The sequence below is a fragment of the Macaca fascicularis genome, chromosome 5, assembly GCF_037993035.2.
Source record: "Macaca fascicularis isolate 582-1 chromosome 5, T2T-MFA8v1.1".
NCBI lineage: Eukaryota > Metazoa > Chordata > Mammalia > Primates > Cercopithecidae > Macaca > Macaca fascicularis.
In genome coordinates, this window is record NC_088379.1 from 15,238,039 (window position 1) to 15,264,895 (window position 26,857).

The following is a 26,857-nucleotide window of genomic DNA, read 5'->3' on the forward strand; positions in this document are numbered from 1 at the left end:
AGGGCCATGGTCCCTCTCAAGGCTCTAAAGAAGGATCTGTTAGAGATCTCTCCTGGCTTCTGGTGGTTCCTTGAGTTGTAGCAGTGTGATCATCCCTTGGCATTCTCCCTATGTGTGTGTGTGTTTACAAATTTTCCTTTTAAAAAGACACCAGTCATATTGGATTAAGGACCCAGCCTACCCCAGTATGACCTAAAAGTAACTAATTTCATCTGCAACAACCCTGTTTCCAAATCAGGTCACATCCTGAGGTACTTCGGGTTAGGACTTCCACATAATTTTCGGTGGACACAATTCAACTCGTAACATTGGGTTTGCCCCAGGCTTCTTTCTGTATAATAAGCACAATTGTTAATGAATAACAAATAAATACTACACAAACTAAAGAAGCATGAACATAAAGAGAAGGAGCATTAAAAACCTAAGTCAAATGTTTTATAAAGACTTATTAAAGGCCAGTCATTTGAATGAAATTACATATGAGTAAATTTTAGAAGTCTGGGGAGAAAAACAACCAACTAAAAATCTAGAACTCTGAACTCTAAGTGTTTTACTTTTTGCTATACTTCAAAGAAACCAAAACAAAGAAACCACAAATTAGAAAGGATGCATTTTGAGTATGATTTCAGAAACATTAAATTTGAAACTTCTAACAATTAACTCCTAATAAAAACAAATTTTAAACCTTGGCTCTACATCAAAAGATTGGTGAATGTTTTAAGTTCTTTGCTTAGAAAACTTTCTTAATTTAGGCAACACCCTATTAGGAACAGACATGGAAAGATGCCCATGATATAATGTTAAGTAAAAAGTTTAAGTTACAAAATATGCAAAGTATCCCCCTTTTCCCCCGAAAAGTTGCAATATATTTGAAAGCATGTTTGTGAATGATTTTGAAAGAATTGGGCCCATTATAAATGAATAAATCTAGACAGTGATCATCATTGCTGCCAACATCACAAAAGATACAAACAGAAATTATTCATCTCCTGATGTAAATGTACGACACTATCTATAAAGGTGTTTTTCCCCCAAAATGAACCTGAATCTGATCTCTATAAGTACTAGTTTACAGGAAGTGCAGAAGACAGAGGAACATGATAAAGAACACCATAAAGATGCAACTGGTGAAATGCAGCCTAAGGGAAATACAGTAGGAAAAGCAACTTGGTTCTTCAACAAATAAATTGCAAGAGGGAAAAAGACATAAAGGGGCACCTTATAAATCAAAAATAGACGAAGGAGGCTGGGTGCTGTGGCTCACGCCTGTAATCCCTGCACTCTGGGAGGCCAAGGCAGGGGATCACCTGGGGTCAGGAGTCCGAGACCAGCCTGGCCAACGTGATGAAACCCTGCTTCTACCAAAAGTACAAAATTTAGCCGGTCATAGTGGCATATGCCTGTAGTCCCAGCTACTCGGGAGGCTGAAGCAGGAGAATTGCTTGAACCTGGGAGGCAGAGGTTGCATTGAGTCCAGATCCTGCCATTGTACCCCAGCCTGGGTGACAGAGTGAGACTCCATCTCAAAAATAATAATAATAATAATAAATAGATGTAAGGAGACATATCAACCAATTGCAATGTGTGGACATTATTTGTATCCTGACTCAAACAAAAAAACTTAAAAATGCATCTATGAGAAAATCAATAAAACTGAACATTTCCTGAATGCTTGATTATAATGAAGATATACCGTTAACTTCCACAGCATGATAATGGTATTGTTCTCATTTTTGGAGACGCATACTGAAATACAGATGAAATGACACAACAACTGGGATTTGCTTCAAAGTAAAAGAAGAGGGTAGGAGGAGTGAATAGAGGTAGAACCAGAGTAAGACCGGTAATGGGTTGAAAGTTGTTGGAGCTGAGTGATGGATAAATAGGGGCTCATCAGGCTCTCCTCCTACTTTTACACATATTTGAAATTCTCCACAATAATGTTTTTTAAAAATTTGCTTGGCATATGCACTCGGGAAAGCTTTTTGGTGGTGGTACTAGAGATGAAAAAAATGCATACCCCATTGTGCAGCAATTCATTCCTAGATATATGCCCAGCAGAAATGTGTACATATAGTCACTAAAACACATAGGAAAAATCTTCATAGCAGGACTAAGCATAATGGCCCCAACCAAAAACCTCTCAAATGCCAGTGCAGTAGGGGGATCAACAAACAATGGTATAGTCACATAATAGAATAGTATACAACAATGAGAATGAAGATTTACAACTACACATAACAATATGGATAAATTTCACAAAATGTTGAGCATAAGAAGCCAGAAACCAAAGAGTATATATTGTGTGATTCCACAAGGAATAATTAATCTATACTACTGAAAGTTAGGTGGGCGTTACCCTTAGGAGGAGGCAGGAGACAGTAACCAGGTTAACAGGAGGCAGTTCTTCCGTGGAATGGTTCTTTTTCACGATCTGAGTACTAGTTATATGGATGTGATTTGTGAAAAGTCATCAAGTTGTAAGCTTACACGTACTTTTTCTGTATGCATATTATACTTTAACATTAATTTTTTAATATTTTTAAATTAAAAAAATAGAAAATTAGCACTTTGGGAGGTCGAGGTGGGCGGATCACCTGAGGTCACGAGTTCGAGACCAGCCTGGCCAACATGGTGAAACCCCGTCTCTACTAAAAATATAAAAATTATCCAGGCATGGTGGTGGGTGCCTGTAATCCCTGCTACTCGGGAGGCTGAGGCAAGAGAATCACTTGAACCCAGGAGCTGGAGTTTGCAGTGAGCCGAGACTATGCCATTGCACTCCAGCCTGGGCGACAAGAGAGAAACCCCGTCTCAAAAAAAAAAAAAAAAAATTTTTTTATTTAGTTAAGTGTGGGATGGGGCCCAAGAATCTGCATTTCTAAAAAGCTCCCTGGTGATGCTGATGCTGTTGGCCCCAAAGGCCACACTTTGAATAGGACTGAGCTAAGCCACTAGTGTCCAAATACACACAAGAATTTCCAGAAACAAACTCAGGGGCCAATGCACGCTCCCCATGGCCTTCTTCATGTCACTTTGGCCAAGGTTAGGGGTTTTCTTCTGAGTGATGCTCAGTCTCTACTGTCTGCAGCACCCTGATGGCATGACATTCCAGAGCCTGCAAATCATATGCCTCCAAGCTACTCCCAAGCCCATGTCCTCACAACCTTCCAGACCTGCAGGGAACCAGCCTCACTGCTCCCCAGGCCATGTCCTATGAGCCCGCCTCAACTTGCATCATTCAGGCCTCAGTTCTCTCTGCCTGGAATGTTTTCTGTGTCTTGAACTGTTCCATACACTCACAGCTTAGTTTGAATGCTACTTCCTCCAGGAAGCCTTCTCTGATTGCCCCCACCAAGACCAATCCCTCCTCTAGACAGCTGTGAACACTATTCACAACTCACAGTAAGCCGGACCAGTCTGCCCTATGTCACAGCTGACTGTGGAGGTGGAGGTCTCCTCAGGTGAATGTCAGCTTTTTGAGAGCAAGGGAACCCAGCCAACACCATCTGCCAAACAGCGTCAGGCTTGGTGCCCAGTAGATCCTTGCTACACCTCTGCGGAAGTGAAATAAGCACTTGGAATCAGACAGTCAGGTTTCAACCTGGTCCCATCTTTTCCAAGAAATATGATCTTGGGTGCATTGCTTAATATCTCTGAGCAGCACAAGGTTACTTGGAAAACTAAATAAGAATATAGCAGGAGTAGCAGGCTGAATGGTGTTCCTGAAAATGATGGATCCAAGTCCTAACCCCAAGACCTGTGAACGTGACTTTACCTGGATAAAGGGTCTTTGCAGAAATAATCAAGTATCTTGAGATGAGATCATCCTGGACTTGGGGTAGGCCCTAAATCCAGTGCCAGGTGTCCTTAGAAAGGAAGAGACTCAGAGATGGCCCTGTGAAGACAGGCAGAGATGAGAGTGATCCTGGTCAGGCCAAGGAACACCTGGAGCCATCAGAAGCTAGAAGAGGCAAGGAAGATTGTTCCCTAGAGCCTTCAGAAGGAGCGTGGCCCTGCCCATACCTAGATTTTAGACTTCCTGCCTACCGAACCACAAAAGAATACACTTCTGCCATTTTAAGCTACCTGGTTTGTGATCATGTGTTATAGTTGCCCTAGGAAACCAATAAAGCGAAGGTCAAATAAATACTTCTTTTTAGGCCGGGCGCGGTGGCTCACGCCTGTAATCCCAGCACTTTGGGAGGCCGAGGCGGGCAGATCACAAGGTCAGGAGATCGAGACCACGGTGAAACCCCGTCTCTACTAAAAATACAAAAAATTAGCCGGGCGCGGTTGTGGGCGCCTGTAGTCCCAGCTACTCGGGAGGCTGAGGCAGGAGAATGGCGTGAACCCGGGAGGCGGAGCTTGCAGTGAGCCGAGATCGCGCCACTGCACTCCAGCCTGGGCGACAGAGCAAGACTCCGTCTCAAATAAATAAATAAATAAATAAATAAATAAATAAATACTTCTTTTTTTGTCCATGTCATCACCAAGACCCGAGATTAATTTCAAAGCTTTTAATAAACATGGATTTTATACATTCATATTTTGTTTGACAAACACATATATAACACTTAGTATCTACCAGGCGCTATTTTAAATGCTTTATAAATATAATTTACCTAAACAAATATTAACATGACCTGAAAAGCAGGTACTATTATTATCATTTCCACTTTAGAGAGGGAAAACTAACGAATAGAGATTATTAAGTAACTTGTGCAACGCAGAGCTAATGGACGTCAGAGTTGGGATTCAAATCCAGGCAGGGACTCCAGGGCCGCTGAGTATGGGCTCCTTTCTGAATCTTGATCCCAGGCACAGGCCATCTGTGCCATCTCTCCTGCAAAAGTCATCCTGCTCTAGGCTCTGACCTGGCACCACCCTGCAGACCAAACTTTCCCGCCACTTCTCTAAAGGTAAATCTCAAGACTTCATTTCTGCTCCAGCCCAGTGGACAGATGCTATTTAATACCATGGTGGCTTCATGCAGCAGCTGCTGGGCGGCCTGTCTGTATTTACATTCATACTTAATCTCCCCTTTCCTGCCTGTATTGAAGGCCTCCTGAAAGGATGTCCTCACTGAAGATCAGCAGAGCAGGAAGCTTTTCTTCTGGTGTCTTTCGCCGGACATTTCCCAGCTGCGCACAGCCTGCCTCGATTATTTATGTAGGGCAAGATAGGACCCCATTTCAGAGAGACTTTGTAGGCTAGGTAATAGGCTAAAAGTCTACAGCATGAGTTTTTCAGTTTGGTTACAAAAGACTGCCCTATGAGACTGAAGACTCAACAAGGAAGATTAGGATTGTTTCTATTATAATCTATTATAATCTGCAGACACGTCACCTCCCACTCAAACCCACCCACTCACAGGTCACTGGGGATGTCAAATGAAATCTGTACAACAGATCTCCTCCTCCATAGAGGCAACAGGGTTCAGCACGGAGGGAAGACACTGCGCTTGGGAGGCACAGGGCCCCGGGTCTAACCCTGGCTGGGCTTCTTAGCCATCAGGGTGTGTGACCCTAGACACTCCTTAACCTCTGAGTCTCACTTTCCTCATCAGCAAAAGAAAAGTGGCAATTATGACTTGCCTCTGAAGCCTGCCTGGATTCAAACCCTGCCTCTGCCACTGACCAGTTGTGGGACCCGGAGCAGGTTATTTGATCCTCTGAGCCTTGACTTCCTCTTCTGTAAAAAGAGATAATAATAGCACTTAGCTCCTGGTGCTGTTGACTCGCCTAAATCCCTGAAAGCGGGCACACGGTGGTGCTTGCCAGTCTGACTGTTACGATGGCAGCTGTAGGCTGCCCAGCAGAGTGACTGACATGGAGGGGGAAGGATCAATAGATATCAGTTCTTTCCTCTGTGACCTAATTTGTGGCTAGGCCCATTGCCAGCATGAGTCACATGTTCTAAAGGCGACAATGCTGGCTTTGTCTGAATTAAGTAAGGACACGCAGATGTTGGACCCTGCTTCTACGTGGACATGGGCATAGACACGTCAATTTGGCTATTCACTCGGCCACCCCTTTCCTGGGCACTGCTTCTCTCTGCCTCTGAGGCCATGGTGGCAGTGAGGGCCCACAGCAGCCAGGCTCACACAGATGACCCCAGCCATGTGACTCAGTGGCTCCCCGGTTTGTGATTGGTTCGGGAGAGCCAGAAGCCCTCCCTGGGAACTGAGAATTGGGACAGAAAAAGAAAGAACTCCCAGCCACTCTCCAAGGAGCTGGCCTGAAACCTAGGATTCTGACAAGCTGGTTCTCCACCATGAGGACTGCAGGGGTGCAGGAAGCCAGAGGGAGAGGGTAGGGGAGGAGGCACAGAGCAGATGTGCAGAGAAGCCAAGATGGGAGGCAGAGAGAATCCGAGTGAGGGCTGGTCCCTGGTGGCTCATATGTCACGGAGTGCCCTGAGACAACCCGGCGTCCTGATGAGAAACTCTGTTTTTGGTTACCTTGGCTATGTTAAATAAAAATGATAGGAGGCCACTGTTTTGGACTAAGCTCCTGTACTAGGCCCCAACAGAGCAGAATAAAAATCCAAATGAAGTCACCCATGCTAAAGTTCCACATCGCCAAATGGAAACTGAGTTGTTATCTGGCCTTCCAAGAAATCCGGAGAGAAGATAGCAGCCTATTTCCCCAACAGGCCAGCTGCTATTGGCATGATAATGAAGCTCCCTCCATTTCAATCCTTAACCTGAAGTCACCTGACAGAACCAGTTATTTCTCTATTGCTCTGTCTCCATGTCCCTGTCTTATAAGGAAAGTAACTTTGAGGTGACCAGTTCACTTTGTGTTCTTTGTTTCTGCTTTCTTCAGCCCTTTTTCTGACTATGAAGCTAGGCTCTGCTGGACTCACTGCAACACCTGTTCAATTTTGCGGAATAAAGTGTTGCCCAATTCTAGAATTGCAAATATAGCCAATTGAGATCTTTAAGCTAAATTTGTTATAATTTTGTCCTTACAGCTAATAGGATTCTGTTACCTGTAATGCGGAGAGCTCTTATACTCACCCTAACATCCTGATGGCCTCTCAAACTCCAAGGAAACAAGGCTTAACTCCCCACCTTCCCCACTTCTACCAACTCACCCAACTCCACTCCCACACACACCAAATCCCAGAAGCAAATCAGAGTCACCTAAAATGTTTTTACAAATAGGCCGACCATCCTAAAATCTAAATTTAAAAACATACCAATGCCTGGCGTGGTGGCTCACGCCTGTAATCCTAGCACTTTGGGAGGCTAAGGCACGTGGATCACCTGAGGTTAGGAGTTCGAGACCAGCATAGCCAACATGGCAAAACTCCATCTCTACTAAAAATACAAAAATCAGCTAAGTATGGTGGCGCCTCCCTGTAATCCCAGCTACTCGGGAGGCTGAGGCAGGAGAATCACTTGAACCTGGGAGGCAGAGGTTGCAGTGAGCAGAGATCGTGCCACTGCATTCCAGTATGGGCAACAGAGTGAGACTCTGCCTCGAAAAAAACCCAAAAAACAAAAAACCAAAACAAAACAGGGCAGAGAATAATTTTAGAGAATTTATAGGAAACTAACGACAAAGGAGATTTATTTCCTTGCTTGCTCCATTAGAATAGCTCAAATCTGGGTCAGAACTTATGCCAAGTTCATCGTGGCCACATAAAATTGGAAGTGGCACTACTCATCATCCACACCAGACAATATTTTACAATGCACATCTTTAACGTGCAAAAATTACTATTTTCCATACTAACCCATGGTAATTTTAAAAGCATAATAGTAAAATAAAAGAAAAATACACACAAGGCAGCTGTGTTTTATAGGAGATAAAACTAGTCCTAGAGATGGGAGTTTCTCAATGTGCCACAAGCTAGTGTGTGCCTTGAACATGTAATCTCTTTCTGACTTAGTTTTCCAATCTGTAGAAGGGAATGTAAGAAATAATACCACCACCTACCACCATCATCTACCTTCCAAAGTTATTGGAAGTATTCAGAGAAAAACTTCAGACAAATTAAATTTAATAGTGTTTAACTGAGCAAAGAATGATTCATGAATCAGGCAGCCCTTGGAACCTCGGAATACATTCAGAACGACTCTGGGGCTGCCCCGTCGTCGTATAACATCTATGGACAGAAAAAGGAAATTGACGTGCAGAAAACGGAAGTGAGGTACAGGAGCAGCTAGATGGGTTACAGCTCGGTGTTTGCTTTATTTGAACAGGATTTGAACTAGTGGCCACCTGCAGTTCGCTGAAACACAGCTAATGCCATTGGGTAAGACTCAGCTACTTGTTGTAAGAGTAGGACACAAGTCTGTTCACACACGTGTTTAGGTCACAGTTTACTGTGTATGGAGAAACATTTAGGCCAAACTTAAAATATGTAAGGAGGCAGCTTTAGGCTACACTTAATTTTTTAACAATTTCCCCCCTTTAGATCAACCTCTCAAGATTGAGACGTTGATAAATTTGGCAATTTTGAGAGGCTGATCAAAACTTTAGGCATTGAAGTCAGTCTGTCACCATGGTTAACGAACTTATTTAATCGCAAATCCCACTGGAAAACAGCAGAACAGTGGGTTTTGTAAGGTGGAAACAAGGACACAGAAATAGAAAAACAACCTGACTAATTATTTCAGGTTACTTGTTTTTTAGTGGATTTTAGAGCAGACGGGACTCCGTTATTATGACGCAATCTCCTGTTTTCAAGAGTTAAAAAAAAAAAAATTTGGTCTGTTTTGTGATCTCTCTGCTTCCTTAAAGTTTCGGTTTGATTACATTGCAGTTAGCATGATTGAGTCCGTTTTGGTTTGGACTGGTCTGTTGGGGCCAGTCTAGAACAAAGACTTCCCACAATTTTGTTTAACAAAAGAATCAAATGAGCAAACATTTAGCAAAGTAAGTCTTGCAGCAGATACTGAAAACTGCAGAAAAGAACCAAGAAACCAAGAAAAGCAAGTGCCTGTCAGATGTAGATATTTTTGCAGAGAAGCAAAGACCAGTCAGTAAACTAGCATCACATCCAAACCTTGGCTTCTAGTCTACTGTCAGGCTTGCCAAGGGAACAAGGCCCACTTAACCTCAAAAGTCAAGGGAGTGTTTCATACGAGGCAATGCCATGTAGAATGTTCCTGAGGGAACAGTAGCAAGGACAGTTCAATGATCCCTCCTGGAGACACCTTCTGATTCCTAAGTCCCCTCCCTACAACAATCGTGGCATCAAATTGATTGTAACTGTAATCCACTTTATGTCCAACACAAAAAGGGGTCTGAAAGTTAAACAACTTAGCTAAGATCATCCAGCAGTTAACGGGCAAGAGCTAGAATTTAAACCAAGTTCTTGGGGCATGAAATGGACACTGCGTCCATTTCCCCTATTGTCTTTTGTTTCATTTTGAGTTCATTATCACTTCCCTCCAGACCACTGCAAAAGCCTCCACCTCCCTGTGATCTAACCTATCAGCTGTTGTTGGGTCCCCTTCCCCAAGCTGAATTCCACGTACACCCTGGCAGACAGCATCCAGCAAGTGAACCCCAGAACACAGGGACTTTCAATAAATGCTTGTCCAACTAATGAAACATCTGCTGGAAGGCTTCCTCACCTTCCTTCTCTCTCTAAAATTCCCTGGAGGTCAAGGTCCTCCAGCTCTGGTTTTCCCTAACTTTGGTCAATTTATTCCATGAACACCTATTTCACCCACTGTCATGTCCTGAATGTCTGTGTCCCCCAACATTTATGTATTTGGAGGTGGGGATTCTGGGAGAGGTAATTAGGTTTAGATTAGGTCATAAGGGTGAGACCCTCATGATGGAAATAGTGCCTGATGGGATTAGAGAAAGAGAAGATCTCTTTTCACCCTCTCTCCAGGAGCCTGCACCCAGGAAAGGGCATGTGAGCACACAGCAAGAAGGTGGCTGTTTACAAGCCAGAAAGTGAGCCCTCCCTAGATAGCAAATCTGCCAGCACCTTGATCTTAGACATCCCGGCCTCCAGCACTCTGAGAAATAAATGTCTGTTGTTTAAGCCACCTAGTCTATGGTATTATTCCAAGAAACTGAATGGAGTAGGACACTCACATTGGAACCACGGTCTCCAACAAATCCTAGACATGCCCTACTTTCTACCCGGAACACCCTTTCCCTAACTTCCTCTGGTCACCCTGCCACCAATATCTTTTCAGATTTGAATGAATGAACAAGAGACTCTTCTCAAAGGTTAGGTACAGCTCTCTTAATGAGCCTAAGCCCCGTAGGTAGAGTATTCCTTTTGCAGCTTCGGGCCAGGGAAAGCATTTATGAAATACCCACAGCAGGTTCTAGAATATGTTCTGCCATGTCAACACAGGGTGGTTACCTGTGTTCCTTGTCTAATTTAAACTAACCTCTTTTGCCCAGGAAGTAAGGCTTTGTCTCAAATCTCAGCTAAACAAGACCTTTCCATTTTACGTTTATTAAGCTGGGACTTGAGACAAAGCCTTACTTCCTGGGGATATGAGAAGGGTTTCTCTTAAAGTTTCAAATGCAAAATTTGGAAAACCAATTGATTGGACACAGAATATAAAAGTGAAAAACTTTGCAGTCAGATGGTAAGAAAAGAGGAAGCCCAGGCTCCAGGACTCTCTCTCTCTCTTCTATTCCTTGACCTATACTGGAACTTTGCAGTTAAAGCACCACTATTCTTGACACCACCTTTGCAAAAATTATAACTAAGAAAATTATTACAGTGAAAGAGATCTGACCTAACCAACTCCTTCTTGCTTTTAACCTCCAACCTATCCTTGTTCATTCCTGGGCATAGGCCCAAATAACTTTGGGAGGAACTTAGTTTATATTTTAACTTTGAAACAAACACAGTAACAGACCTTTCCCAAGACAAAAACCGCTTCTTGACGGGTGACTATCTTGCTCTTCCAGGACTAAAAAATTAGCCACAAGATTAGAAATTGTGGTTTGGGAGTCATGTAGCTAGAGGTCACAAAGTTCTAAACCTCCCAATTGCTCCTAGGGATAACATCACTGTTGTAAAGCCGAAAATCAGTGCTTGAGATACTTTGCAGAGTACTTTGCGGACCATGTTTTGAGGCATTAGCTGATGCCACCCAGATAGATAAACTGGCTCTTCTGGTCTTGTGGCCCCCACCCAGGAACTGACAGTGCAAGAGGACAGCTTCTATTCCCTATGATTTCATCTTCTATCTGACCAATCAGAGCTCTCCACTTTCTAATTCCCTACTCACCAAATTATATTTAAAAACCCGAGTCTCTGAATTTTTGGAGAGACTGATTTGAGTAATAATAAAACTCCAGTCTCCCATTCAGCTGGCTCTGCTTGAATTAAACTCTTTCTCCAGTGCAGTTCCTCTGCATTGATATATCGACTCTATCTGGCCAGCAGGCACGAAGAGCCCATTGGGCAGTTGCATGCTTTCAAATGAAAGGATATACACATGGGAGAACGGCTTCTATGAAGACATTACTCCACAGAGGACCGGTCCTGAAGTCTTGTGTTTGGTTAATGTACTAAGGTATTAAACTAATAAACAATATATAAGAATCAATCATGCACATGCTCTCACTCTCTCTTTCTCTGTTTTGTTTTTTGCATCTTCAATTATGAGGGCATCTGTTTATGATTTGGTGCTTGTGAAATGCGCTGGCCCCAAATGGAAAAATCACGATTGTCGTATATGTGTCCAATACATTGTAAAGCACCCAGTGGGTACGTTAAGACTACTAGAAAATGGCCGGGCGCGGTGGCTCAAGCCTGTAATCCCAGCACTTTGGGAGGCCGAGACGGGTGGATCACGAGGTCAGGAGATCAAGACCATCCTGGCTAACACGGTGAAACCTCGTCTCTACTAAAAAATACAAAAAACTAGCCAGGCGAGGTGGCAGGCGCCTGTAGTCCCAGCTACTCGGGAGGCTGAGGCAGGAGAATGGCGTAAACCCGGGAGGTGGAGCTTGCAGTGAGCTGAGATCCGGCCACTGCACTCCAGCCCGGGTGACAGAGCGAGACTCCGTCTCAAAAAAAAAAAAAAAAAAAAAAAAAGACTACTAGGAAATGTAGTAACTAGGTGGAAGAATACAAACAAATGGGATGATGGAAGAAAACCAACACTGCAATAAATTCAATATTATATTATTTAAGCAACTTAATAATTTTTCCTCCCAAAGAGGTAATGCTGGTCTTCTCCAGTCTGCTGTTGAAACTTGAGACTTTCCTTCTGCAAGGTAGTAAGTATTGATGAAGGTCAAGAGAAAAACTAGGCTAATACCCTCAGATTACATTAGGATTACAATTCTTCAGTTCCCTCCTTAGGCCTAACAATGTTGTTGCAGTTCAAACCCTTGTAATGCATTGGAAGTTGTGTAAGCTAAAAGACATCTTCTAACTTGATCACCAGAATGAAGACCTTAAAATATACTGCTTTTCCTTGTTAAAAAAAAAAAAAAGTATGAAGAAACCTTCCAATCAAATCTAAAGGGACCAAAATAGAGCAACATATGGAAAGAGATTATGGGATTAACTAATTACATGATATGCCTTAGAATGAGGCATGGGAAGCTTTCCAATCTTTTTGAGGAAATGATTGTAAATTCATATTCAACAACTGAATTCTATGCCTTTTATACTAAAACAAAACCAAGAAGCAAAGGCTAAAAACACTAGTGGGAAAATAGTTTTAAAGAATGAATAAGACCTAGTATCTGATAGCACAACAGGATGACTATAGTCAATAATAACATAATTGTACATTTTGAAATAACTAAAAGAGTAATTGGATTGTTTGTAACACAAAGAATAAATGTTTGAGGGGATGGATACGCCATTTTATATGATGTGATTATTACACATTGCATGTCTGTATCAAAATACGTCTTGCACCCCATGAATAGATACACCTACTATGTACCCGCAAAAATTAAAATATTTTTTAAATAAAAACGTTAGTAGGTTATTTTATTCAGTAACATATATTAAGTCTCCAAATAAACCAAGAAATATCTATTCAGAAGAGTGAATTTGTATCCGATGTTAATAAATAAACTCAGTTAATTTTCTACTTCTGTCTTTGGGATTTCCAAAGTTAGTATTTTAACAGCAACATAAACAGTAAGCAGCATTTGTTCAGGATTCTCTTCAATGACAATAACCATTCAAAGAGACTTGTTTCCTGAATTGAAATTTAAATTAGCAAAAATTGACAGCTATACTTCAAGCTGTTTTAATTGACCAATTTAAGACAAATAAGTGTTAAAAAATCAATACAAATGTATTTTAATGAAAATCTATAAACTCCCCATAATATAAACAAGTGAGGAGATTCGCTGAATACCTCCTCTCTCTTTCTTCCTCTCTCTCACACACAGACACATACACACACCACTAGGACTCTTACAAACAGTAGCTGACCAGCTAAGGAAAATGATAAGAAAGATTGCAGCAAATTCTGTAATCAATGATTGTAATCAAATCTTTGTAGCTAAAAGAACAGGCTTAGGATGGATTTACTGTTAAGCCAATCAAAAATGTAGGTGCCAAACCCTACTAGCAGATATTTCTCACAGGCTTTTTTATATTTATAATCCCTTTTCTATGAACATATACCCTGAATTCAGAAGAGTATGGAAAACAACAAACATTAAGAAGGCGAAAATGACAAACGGCACTGTGTATGATGAATAACGACACCATGGCATGACAATTCTGGCAAGTGCCAATCCTCTTCGGCACACACAAGCTCTTAGAATGGAAGAAAACAGTTGGTCAGGTAAACGTGTTTGTCCTTACCCTAAGCAATGTCAAAATTTGCATATTGTGGTGGGCAGAAGAGAGTTAAATTTTTAAGCGTTGAGGTGGCCATCAGATGCTAGATAGTTATTCGTTTCTCCTTTGATGATATAAAATTTGCATTTTTATCCTAACTTTACTATAACTTTTACCTTTGGTAAGTGCCTTAGAATAATTCATTGCTCTAACCCAAACAAAGCAAAACAAAAGGTGAAGAAGTGGAAAACCAACATAGCAATATCGTTTGCTTCCATTTCTCGTGATAACATTCCTCGCAACCTATTTAACCTGGTACAAGTCTTCTTAACTTCTGTCTAAATGCTTTCTGCTTCTGTGCAAAGCAGTCACTAAAATACTGAATATATTATATACTGATTGCATTGACATTAAAAAACAATACTGTAGGTACGTTTGGAGATAAATCCTATCTTTCCCCGCCATCAGCACTTACCTTCTGGGAAATCACGCGGCTGTACCACATAGAGAAAGATATGCACTAGTTCAAAGAGAATGCCAATGGGTCCAGCTGTATGGGAGTCTTGGGTCTCGTAATTTGTTGCAGGCAATTCATAATTCCAAGCCTTAGGAGCATCTGTGGATGAAGGCTGCCCTCCTGAAAAAGAGTTCCCGCATAGCCCCAGCAGCAACAGGGAGCCGAGTACAAGGGCCATAGCTAGCAAGATCCTCCAAACATGAGGTAGAACTGGGTGCCTCCTGCCTCAGAAGTTCTGGAAGCCTTGCGGAAGACAAGCGTGTTCCTGAGCAGAAGTGGAGCAGGAAGCACTGGATCTGCTGAATCTTCAGTTTTCTGTCTGCGCCTGGCTTGAGGCGAGGGACATCTCCAGAAGAATGTTCTCCAAGGGGGTCATTCACTCAAGGCACCATCCCTGGCAGGGAGAGAAACAGCAGCAGAGTCATCAACGCATGTAACCTGCCTGCACCTGGAGCTGCCCGGAGAGGAGGCTGCAAAGCTTTAGAGCGAGGCCTCGCGCCTAATCCGGATGGGTGGGTGGACACCAAGCACACAAACTGCTCCAGAGCCACAGGGCAGGCGCTGGCATCAAAGCCATGACTCAGATAAAGTCTCTCCTCAGGAGGGCCAGACTCAGAACACACACCCTTGATGTGTTCGGGAACTACTAGGTTTTGTAGAGAAGGCTTGGGATCTTGGAAACTAACATTTATTGAGCACTTACTATCTTTCAGGCACTGTTATCTATGCTTCATAGATAGAAACAAGGTCCTCCTTGTTTGAGGCATTATTCCATTCTGCAGATGAGGAAACTGACACAGAGAGGGTCCTGGTGACTTGCCCAAGGTCACAGGTGATTAACCATGCGGCCAAGAGTCAAACTCACTAGTTTGCCTTCAAAGTCCAAGATCTAACTATGATGTCAAGACACTTTTTCTACAGTGTCCCCCTCTCAGGCTCTAGTAAGAGCCACTGGGGTCCCAGTAATCCAGTATATGCTTATATGCTTATTTCTTCTCCAAGTGTGTGTTGTTCTCCTTGCTGCTGGAGATATATCTTACTCTGCCTTATATTCTACTTATTTACTCACTAATCTCATTTCAAACATCCCCCTCTCCACCTCACCCCCAATCCAAAGAAGAAGGGCATGGCCTCAAAGCTAGGGACCACACTGTTTGAGTCTGGACACATGTGTGACACTGGAACCTGTCTTTCTAATAAGCTTACTAAGTAATCCTGATGGAAACCTTCACCCCAAGTAACCACCTTGACAACAAGGTTCTCAGAGATGACAGCCAGGGCAGAGGGAGACTCCTGCCTATCCCTTGGGAGAGGGAGAAACACAACAAGAATCCTAAAAGCAGCTGTGGCTCCAGCATCTGGGAAGGAAATGGGACTGAAAGTGCCTCCAAGGTGGACCCTGCCCTATTCTTCTTTCAATCCCCAGACCTTAACACTGGGCATGGCACACGGTCGGTGTTTCGTAAGAGCCTGCTGAGCAGCTTGTTTCACTCATGGCACCATCCCCGGCAGGGAAAGAAACAGCAGCAGAGTCAACAATGCATGTAACCTGCCTGCAGCATGAACTGCCCCAGAGAGGAGGCTGCAAAGCTTTAGAACAAGGCCTTCAGCCTAATCCAGGTAGGTGGGTGGAAACCAAACACTGCCTGCTTCAGAGCTACAGGGCAGGCGCTGGTGTAGAAGCAAAAATATGTTATTTCCTTGTGCGGTTTCATGAGACTAGGCAAATCAGCACAGGACCTGGAAGGATCCGGGATGTGCCACTCTTCCTCTCCGTATTAAGGGTTCTGGAGCAAGAGCAAGCTGCTGTCATTTTGTGAGCTAGATACATACTTACTAAGTTTCAAGATAAGGACATGGTGCTCCTGAAACCCACACTGTAAGAAACCGAAGGGGGATGATGAAGAAAGTGACATACTTTACAAGAGGCGAGAGGACCCACTACCAATGTTCCAAGTCAAAGAAAGCTTTGGACAAGAGATGGGATTTCATGAGCTATTTGAACAAAGATGTTAATTCATATCTAATCCCTCCATTGCCTCATCTTCTAAGTCCTGTCCCACTCCAATTACTCCTGCACAGAGCTACCAATACAATGGCCCTAAACTCTTCCTTTGTCAAATCATGGGCTGCTGAGATCCCAAGTGGCTGCCAGTACTAACCTCGTGCCCCACGCTTCAGGTTCCGCCCTCCATCACACCCACAGTAGACACCTCGACCCTGGTGTTTCCAAAGGGCGCCCTTCGAACATCTACTGCAAGCACAACACACCACACGTACATTTTATCTTTTTTTTTTTTTTTTTTTTTTTTTTTTTGCTAAAGGACAGGCAGAGAGCTAAGCCTCCAGCACAGCAGCTGGAAGGATTAAAGGCTCAGATGCTGAGAAGGCCCACTTTCTGGTAATTCCACCAAGCCTCAGTCCAGGACAGAGAGAAACTGCCCAGGAAAGAACTATGAACAAACAAGCTTTCCAACTCCCTCAGTGACAAAGCAGGGGAAGGGAAATTCCCAGTGAAATGAAACACAACTGCTCACTGCAGCAAAGATGGGAGACAATGATTTGAGATAGACAGCAACTGGAGTTGCACTTCCAGATTTCTTTACATCTTGCTCCAAAATGTAGGTCCCCCTGAAGTTTTAAAGTACATTTTAAGAAAGTATTAAAATCTCACTAACTATGAAATACTAGAAACTGATTAAAGTCAAGTCAAAGAGGAAGAGTTTTTCATCTCGGGTTTAATAGGTTGTGCCAAAAAGAGAAGCTCTGAGTATTTACCTGCTAAATCCCAGTAGGTCCGAGAGCCACTGAGAGCAGCCTGTCTCAGAATAAAATGGGGTGTTTAGTTGAAATGCAGACTATTAATGGACCTAATTTCTGGGATGAAGCTCATTAATCTGCATTTTTAATAAGCTCTCCTGGGGACTGATCCTTCAAACAAAGTTTGAGAACAGTTCTGTTCCTGGAGTACTCTGATCCTGGAGCATCCACCTGGTCAATTCATGTCACTTTCCAAGGACACTTCAGGCTTCCCAAACATATTGGAAAATAACAGATGTAAGGTGAAAGCTCCCCAAATGCCCTTTTCATATAGCTTTGAATTGATCTATCCCAGCTGCTGTGCAGGTCCCTGGCTTATTTCTGTATCCCCAGAGCATGGAACACAGTTGGTCCTCACTGAAGAACTGCTACCAGCCTGGGCAACATAGAGAGGCCCTGTCTCTATTAAAAAAAAAAAAAAAAAAAAAAAAATTTTAAATTAGCGAACATAGTGGTGGACAACTGCAGTCCCAGCTACTTGGGAGACTGAGGCAGGAGGATTACTTGAGTCCAGGAGGTTCAGCCTGCAGTGAGCCCTAATCATATCACTGCACTCCAGCCTGGGCGACCTTAGGTGATTCTGAGCCTGGAGTCCAGAGAACTGCATTTCAATACTTGTATAAAAGCAAACATGGCCCGGGCGTGGTGGCTCAAGCCTGTAATCCCAGCATTTTGGGAGGCCGAGGCAGGCAGATACGAGGTCTGGAGATCGAGACCATCCTGGCTAACATGGTGAAACCCCGTCTCTACTAAAAATACACACACACAAAATAGCCAGGAGGGGAGGTACACGCTAGTAGTCCCAGCTGCTCGGGAGGCTGAGGCAGGAGAATCACTTGAACCCGGGAGGCGGAGGTTGCAGTGACCCGAGATCGCGCCACTGCACTCCAGCCTGGACGACGGAGACTCCGTCTCAAAAATAAATAAATAAATAAATAAATAAATAATGAAAAAGCAAATATGGTGATCGATCACCTTCATTTCTTTTCTTCGTTTGATGGAACTTCTCAGAAGCTTTCTTTTTAAAAAAGATCTTTGTAGTGGATTTTTGCCATCTGGGGTGCTTTTGGTGGGGGCATGGGGGATACCCAATTTCTGAGATCACCTTTGTGAGCTGGGTGGGAGGCAGCCCTGCCTTGCATTGTGAGGCCCGCTGAGGTGCCCAAACTGTCCTGGCGGAGCTGAGCCACGCTGGGCCAATCAGAAGCTTTCTTCTGGGCCTGGGCCTGCGCAATCTGAAGCAGGACAGTGTCCGTAATTCATTCCAGCAATGATGGCAGCAATGCCAGCAGCCACATCCAGGGGCTTGTTCTGGCAGCCGCAGCCATCCCCGCATCAGGGGTCCCGTGGCATGTCTTGGATTCCTCAGCCTGACTAGCCTTCCTGCCACTTCCCTAAGCCACCCAGGGTCCATCCTTCCAAGAAGTCTTTTATCTGATAAAATTACCCCAGACTCAGCTTCCACTGTTTTAACAAAATATCCTGACCCTTAACAAATCTCAGAAATAGCTCTTTGCTCCCTGAAAAACCTATTTCCTTTATATTTTAAACAGTACCAACAAAACAACACTTGGTTTAAAGTTTTCAGTTTGTCCTCTGATGCATTTGTTTACTTCACTGTACTAAGACACAAAGAAACTGTCTCATATAAAAATCAGAAGGAAGTTTAGAAATCAGAAAGAAGTTTAGAAAAGTTTAGAAATCAGAAGTTTAGAAATCAGAAGGAAGTTTAGAAAAAAATTATGGAACACATTTAAAAAAAAAAACAAGAATAAACTAAAGGGCACTGCTAAACAGACAGACAATAGCAACAGTAAGGGGGCTCTGGTCCTCCTTACTAACTCTGCCAAGATGACAGTTGTTTGCATTCTCCAACCCTTCTTCTGCTCCTCTGTCAAAGGCGGATTTCTCATAGGGTTGGCAGGCTAGCGATCTAATAGGTAAAGCACCTGGCACGCAGCTAGAAGGCTATCTGGGGTCTGTCTGCTTCTGCTTAGCATCAATACTCTGAGCTCAACTCCACCGGGGCTCCTAGGATAACCGGGACAGAGAGGACGGTGAGAAAAGAAAAATGGGTAACATCACACAAGTTAAATCATATGAGGTTGACGATATTCATATCTTCCATCCAAAAAACCGACAATTTCTTATGATTCAACCCAACATATCGCCGCGGTTGTTCGTGTCACGTGAGTCTTGGGGGGCACTCAAGAACTAAGATCGTGCACTTGCTCTCTTAACAAAGAACAGCTGCCGCCCTCAGGAACTCCAGCAAACCTTTCTCCAGAAAGGTCAGTCGCCCTCGCGGGCTCCAGGAGCAACCTGTTGCGGAAGGAAGCCTGGGGCGCCTGCTTCCCCGCCCTTTACCTCCAAACCACCTCCAGGCCAATCCCCCTCCCGGTCTAGCTCCCTTCTGGGAGGAAGCCTCTCGCGAGCTGCGGGACACAAAAGAATGAGCGGCGGGGCGGGCGCGGGAAGCCAAGAGACTCCAGGAATTCGCAGCCGCGCAGGGGAGGGGGTTGCCGGAGTAACTTGGCTGCTCCGAGCTTGTCGGCGCCAGTTCCCCGCCGCGGCCCCTGTTGGGCACCGATCGGGGGCGATCTTGCCAGAGAGAAGGGGTTCCGGAGCTAGTTCCTCCTTCCGATCTGACTCCCTGCCTCTCCAGACGCGGGCTCTCGGGGAAACTGATCCCAAGCTTCCGACTTTCTACAGCCATGAAGCTCCTGGTCTGTCCAAGCTCCTCTTTGTTGTCCGGTCGGCGCGTTCTGGCAGGGTGCGCCTTGAGCACCCCAGTTCTCCATCTAGTGATAGCCGTGGGTCCCCACACATGCATGCAGAAGGGCCGTGGAGTGGGAGGCTGGGACGGTGCTTGGAGCCAGGGGTGCCTGCGTTCTCCCATGGACGCCGGGAGATGGCTTCGCTTTGCACCCCCGTATCCCTCCTCCGGCTGTGGTCTGCTGCACAGTGTTGGCCCCTTTCCGCACTCAGCGAGGGAAGCTCAGCGCCTCACGTCCCCGGGGCCATCCCTAGGGCTTCCTTTACCGCAGACTCGTTCCCAAGACCCTGGCAAACCTCACCTCGGTCGTCGTTCTCGCGGAGAGCGAGTCCGAAGTCTCTGGGGCCCCAGTCCGGTTCGCACACCCACCTCCGACTCCCGCTCCGGAACCACAGCCGCCGGCTACCCCCACCACAGCCCCCACCCCAGTGGATGGAAAGAAGACCCAAGCGGGGCGGCGCGGGCCACCACTCAGCGGAAAAAGTTTGGGTTGGCCGGGCACCGGGACCACCACGCGCTCCCCGCAGTCCCTCTGGCCCCCAGCCGCTGTCCGGGTTCGCACCACCTGCTGAGGGGCCAGGGCGGCGGCGCAGAGGGCTAGGGTAAGGGCGGCGCAGAGAGAACCCGTCCACTCCTCACTGTACACCCCCAGTACAGTGGAAGGAGTGCGCTCAGCCCCGCGTCTGGTCAGCAGATGCCTCTCTCGCTCCCGGATGAGGACCCAGCTACTCACCGTTCACCCCGCTCCCGCTCCTGCTCGCGCCCTAGTCACCGCTGCTGCCGCCCTTCCCTTAGCTAGCCAGGCCCTGGCTCGTGAATTATTTATGACCCGGCTTCGGGGACCACCGCGATGGCTTTCGGAGAGCCCGCCCCGCCCGCCGGCCGGGGAGGGGCTCAGGCGGCGCAGCTGCCGGACCCTCGTACGTGGCTGGAGGCAGGAGAGAGGGCCCGGTGCCCCGGGGGACCTGTTGCGGCTTCCTCTGTCCCGGGCGGGGACCTGGGTATGGAGTCGCCGTAATGGGAAGGATTCCTTAAACATACTCACCGCGGCGGGATTGCTGAGCGCGTGGCCAGGTGCCGCGTGGGGATCTGCCTCAGTCACTTAATGATCGCGAAACCCAAGCCCTGGACGCAGTCTGATTGGACCGGCTGAGTTGCTTCGCCACGTTGCCCGGGGCGCCCACCAGCACCTGGACAGCATCCATTTCCTGTAGAGGTGCCTGCTCAACCCCCGCACCCCCTTCTTGCAACACTCGCTCCTTTTACCCCAACAGAGTCCCTTACTTAGAATGCAGCTACCCTCCTAAAAACTCTCCTTTCTCATCCCAGCCGCCTAATTGGCGGCTTCTGTTGCCTAATCCCAATGCGATTAAAAAAAAAAAAAAAAAAGAAAAGAAAACATTTGAATCCTTAGTGTGCAGCAGTACCAATGCTAGTGGCTGAAGCAGTTGAAAAACGGCATAAAGCAATACACGCTCCCATGTGTACACACAGGCATCTGCTACAACATGAAGCCACTGCACCTTCTTTTCTCACTGCCTGTTGGTCTTCCCGCTCTGTGAGTTGCAGCTCACCCTCGGAGTCTTCACCTTGCTACTTAGCTGTGTGGTGGAAACCTGTCGGAAGTAATCACTCCGTGTCTAACTGTCCTCACCAATTTGCACTTCACTTATTCACCACTTCTTATCTTGAAATGAGAATACTGTACTCTCTGGCAGGCAAAAAAAAAAAAAAAAAAAAAAAAGACTTAGGTAAGAAAAACACCTTCAGGATTGTGTCTAGCATGCAGTAGGTATTTAATACATATTTGTGATATGGATAGACAGATGAAAGGATAGATGCACAAGCTACACATGAATGATAGGCAGGAACATTAAGTCACTCTCTTTTTCATATACCCCAGAATCTAACATAAAACAGGTACTGGAAAATAAGCATTTTTTGTTTTTAATAGTTAGATTGATCTTGAGTGTGTATATTTCTAGACAAGAAATGTTAGTTCAGAAAACTTCCAAAAATTACACTAGGACATGGCAAGGTTAGATGATTTGGTTCTGTGTCCCCACCTGAATCTCATATTGAATTATAATTCACTGGTAGAGGGACCTAGTGGGAGGTGATTGGATTATGGTGGTGGATTTTCCCCCTTGCTGTTCTCATCATAGTGAGTGAGTTCTCATGATATCTGATGGTTTAAAAGTGTGTAGCACTTCCCCTTTGCTCGTCTGTCTCTCCTGCTGCCATGTGAAGATGTGCTTGCTTTCCCTTTTCCTTCCACCATAATTGTAAGTTTCCTGAAGCCTCTCTGGCCATGCCTACTATACAACCTCTGAAACCCAGTCTCAGGTAGTTCTTCATAGCAATGTGAGATCAAACGAATATGGGTGGAAAACAAATCTTCTAGTCAGGGCAGATTTCCCCTCTGCAGCCCCCGCAAATCAGAAGCCTCTGGTTGAACATCTCCTGGGGCCCCATAAACCTGCTCCTAGATAGCACTCTTAGACTGGAGCTAGCGAAAGAGGTGAGTTCTCAGAGGAGTGGGTCCTGATCTCCGTCAAAGTTTGGTCCTGCCTTTTTTAATCGCTGTGACTTTGGCTGCTTAATATTTCTCTGAGCCTCAGTTTCCTGGTCTGCAAAATGAAGACAGTTATAACTCACAGGACTCATTTTCATTTCTAATAATACCAACAACAGTAGTATCAGTAGAGAGGGATGAAGCAAGATGGTCAACTAGAAGGTTTGACCACCACCCCTCCTCCACCTCAGCCAGGAACACAAGTTAACAACTATCTACACACACAAGAAGCACCTTCATAAGAACCAAAAATCAGGTCAGTAACCACAATACCTGGTGTTAACTTCATATTTCTGAGAGAGGCACTGAAGAAGGCAGGAGAGATAGTTTTGATTTGCCAATGCCACCAGTCCTCCATTCCCCAGCAGCAGCAGCCTTGTGGACTGGGAAAAGGAGAGTGCAGTGATTGTGAGATTTTGAATTGAACTCAGTGCTGCCCCGTCATAGCAGAAAGCAAAACTAGGCTGAACTCGGCCAATGCCTGCCCATGGAGGGAGCTGGGACTACAGGTGCCCGCCACCTCGCCCGGCTAGTTTTTTGTACTTTGTAGTAGAGACGGGGTTTCACCGTGTTAGCCAGGATGGTCTCGATCTCCTGACCTCGTGATCCGCCCGTCTCGGCCTCCCAAAGTGCTGGGATTACAGGCGTGAGCCACCGCGCCTGGCCGGCAGTATTTGTTGATCATTAACTTTACCATCTTAGAAAAAGGGAAGTGGCAGGATAATAGGATCATCGTAGGGAGAAGGTCAGTAGTAAGATATATGAATAAAGATCTCTGTGACATAAGTTTAAGGAAAAGTGCTGTGCCTTGATATGCATATGTAAACATCTCCATAGACCTTTTTAGTGCATAAAGAGCAGCATTGCGCTAGCAAGTCCCACCTTTCGCCCTAAGGTGGTTTTCTCCTTTCTCAGTAAACGGAACATACAATCGTGTTTTACACCGAGATGTTCCATTGCTCAGGGACGGGCAGGAGACAGATGCTTTTCTCTATCTCAACTGCCAAGAGGCCTTCTTTCCTCTTACACTAGTCCTCAGCACAGACCCTTCACGCGTGTCAGGCTGGGGGACGATCAGGTCTTTCCCTTCCCACGAGGCCATATTTCAGACTATCACATGGAGAGAAACCTTAGACAATACCTAACTTTCCTAGGCAGAGGTCCCCACGACCTTTGGCAGTGTAGGTGTCCCTGGGTACTTGAGATTAAGAGAATGGTGATGACTTTTCACAAGCATACTGCCTTCAGGCACTTGTTTAACAAAGCACACCCTGCACAGCCCAAAATCCATTAAACCTTGAGTCACCACAGCACATGTCTCTCGCAAGGACAAGGTTGGGGGTAGGGTCACAGATTAACAGCATCTCAAATACAGAACAAAATGGAGTCTCCTATATCTTCTTCTTTCTAGATAGACATGGTAACAGTCTGATCTTTCTTTTCCCCCACAGACAAGCTCTAGCCAGAGGGAACAGCCCATACCAGTGGTGAAAACTAGAGTTTCAGTAAAGTGCTCTGGGGCCCTAAATAACCTTTAAGGCAGTTTAGGGCCAAAAGGACAGCAACTCCTAAGCAAGCCCAAATGCTGAGCTCAGAGCCAGTAGACTTGGAGGGCATGCGGCTTACTGAGACACCAGACAGGGGAGCTAAGGGAGTGCTTGTAACACCCCTGCCCCAACCCCAGGTAGCGCTGTTAGTGGCTCTTCACCACTGCTTGCCCTTTTCTAGCACCCATGCCTCTTTTACCCCAGCAGAGCTCTCTTCTTGGAATGCAGCCACCCTCCTAAAAACGCTCCACTCTCAAAAACTCTCAGCCACATTAGACCCTTCTGTTGCCTAATCCCAACGCAATTAAAAAACAAACAAACAAACAAACAAATCATTTGGATCCTTAGTGTCCGCATCAGTCCCAATGCTAGTGGCTAGACTGATTAAAAATAGCATGAAGAGACCCACTCCTTCTGCTTAAAGAGAAGAGGGGGGAAGAGTAAAGAGGACTTTGTTATCTTGAACACCAGTTTAGCCACAGTAGGACAGGGCATCAGTCAGAGTCATCAGGCCCCCATCCCAGGTCCTAACTTGTGGATAACATTTCTAGACACATCCTGGGCCAGAAGGGAAGCTGCTGCCTTGAAGGGAAAGATACAGTCTGGGCAGGACCCATCACCTGCTGGCTAAAGAGCCCTTAGGTTCTGAATAGCCAGAAGCAATACCCAGGTAGTACACTGTGGTTCTTGGCTGAGGCTCTGAGATCTGCTGGTTTCAGGTGAGACCCAGTACATTCCCAGCTGTGGTGGCTACTGTAGGAGACCCCTTCTGCTTGAGAAAAGCAGAAGGAAAGGTAAAGAGGATGTTTTCCTTCCCCTTAGGTACCAGCTCAGCCACAGGGAGGTAGAGTACTACGCAGGCTCTTTGGGTAGTCTTCAATGCCCAGACACCAGTGAATATCCAAAAGCATCCAGACCCCCAGGAAAACATGACCTCACCAAACAAATTAAATAAGTCCCCAGGGAACAATCCTGGAGAAATAGAGACATGTGATCTTTCAGGCAGAGAATTCAAAATCGGTGTCTTAAAGAAACTCAGAGAAAATTAAGATAACACGGAGAAGGAATTCAGAATTCTATCAGATAAAATTCATAAAGATATTGAAATAATTTTAAAGAATCAAGCAGAAATTTTCAAGTTTAAAAATGCAACTGACATACTGAAGAATGCATCAGAGTCTTTCAATAGCAGAATTGATCAAGGAGAAGAAATAGTGCACTTAAAGACAGGCTATTTGAAAACACACAGTCACAGGAGACAAAGAAAAAAGAATAAAAAATAATGAAGCATGCCTACAAGATCTAGAAAATTACCTTAAAAAGCAAATCTAAGAGTTACTGGCCTTAAAGACAAGGTCAAGAAAGAGATGGGATAGAAAGATTATTCAAAGGGATAATATTAGAGAACCACTCAAACCTATAGAAAAGTATCAGTATCCAAGTACAAGAACTGTATAGGACATCTAGCAGATAAACCCAAAGAAGACTACTGCAAGGCATGCAATAATCAAATTCCCAGAGGTCTAGGATAAAGGATCCTAAAAGCAGCAAAAGAAAATAAACAATTAACAAACAATGGAGCTACAATACATCTGGCAGCAGACTGTTCAGTGGAAACCTGACAGCCCAGGAGAGAGTGGCATGACATATTTAAGCTGCTGAAGGGAAAAAACTTTTACCCTAGAATAATATATACAGCAAAAACATTCTTCAAACATGAAGGAGAAATAAAGACTTTCTCAGACAAACAAAAGCTGAAGGATTTCATCAACACCAGACCTGTCCTACAAGAAATGCTATAAGGAGTTATTCAATCTGAAAGAAAAGGATGTTAATAAGCAATAGGAAATAATCTAAAGATATAAAACTCCCTGGTAATCGCAAGTACACAGAAAAACACAGAATGTTATAACACTGTAACTGTGATGTGTAAACTATTCTTATCTTAAGTAGAAAGACTAAACGATGAACCAATCAAAAATAATAACTATGACAACTTGTCAAAACATAGACAGCACAATAAAATATAAGGAGAAACAACAAAGAGTTTAGAAGCAAGGGGAGGAAGTTAAGGTGTAGAGCTCTTATTAGTTTTCTTTGTTTATGCAATCAGTATTAAGTAATTACTAGCATAAAATAGTGGGTTATAAGAAGATAGTTTTTGCAAGCCTCACGAGAACTTCAAGTCAAAGAAACACAAAGAATACACAAAAAGAAAAAGCAAGCTATTAAATCATACCACCAGCGAAAAGTACCTTTGCTAGAAGGAAGACAGGAAGAAATGAAAGAAGGAAGAGAACACCCCAAAACAACCAAAAAGCAAATAATTAAAGAGCAGGAGTAAGTCCTTACTTATCAATAATAATATTGAATGTAAATGGACTAAACTCTGCAATCAAAAGACATAGAGTGGCTGAATGGATTAAAAAATAAGACCTATTGGTCTATTGCCTACAATAAACATATGTGACCTATGATGACACAAATAGACTGAAAATAAGGAACATAAAAAAATATTCCATGCCAATGGAAACCAAGAAAAGAGCAGGAGTAGCTATACTTAGATCAGACAAAACAGATTTCAAAACAAAAACTGTAAGAAGAGACAAAGGTCATTATATAATGAGAAAAGGATCAATTCAGTAAGAGGATCTAACAATTGTAAATGTATATGCACCAAACACTTGATCATCTAGATATATAAGGCAAATATTATTAGAGTTAAAAAGACTGATAGACCTCAATACAATAACAGTTGGAGACTTCAACATCCCACTTTCAGCTTTGGACAGATCTTCCAGACAGAAAATCAACAAAGAAACATCAGACTTAATCTGCACTGTCGAATAAGCCTTAAAGAT

The 26,857-nt window shown here is 44.4% G+C and overlaps 1 protein-coding gene across 15 annotated transcripts in view; it reads right to left on the bottom strand.

Annotated features, from left to right (window-relative positions):
* PROM1 (prominin 1) overlaps positions 1-20,965 on the bottom strand; it is a 115,740-nt gene extending 94,775 nt beyond the window's left edge. For 8 of the 15 annotated variants that reach the window (XR_010586759.1, XM_015450196.3, XM_065544811.1 and 5 more), the window contains exons 1-2: positions 20,608-20,965; positions 14,237-14,672 (exon numbers count right to left, since the gene is read on the bottom strand). Coding sequence is in view for 14 of the 15 variants with exons in the window: in XM_015450196.3 (XP_015305682.2) it covers positions 14,237-14,456 (220 nt within the window). In the remaining variant the exon portion in view is untranslated. Of the gene's footprint in view, positions 1-14,236; positions 14,673-20,175; positions 20,253-20,607 lie in introns of those variants that run through there. The other 7 variants (XM_074039445.1, XM_074039444.1, XM_015450192.3 and 4 more) reach the window with 2 other exon arrangements.
* Between the last annotated feature and the right edge of the window lie 5,892 nt (positions 20,966-26,857).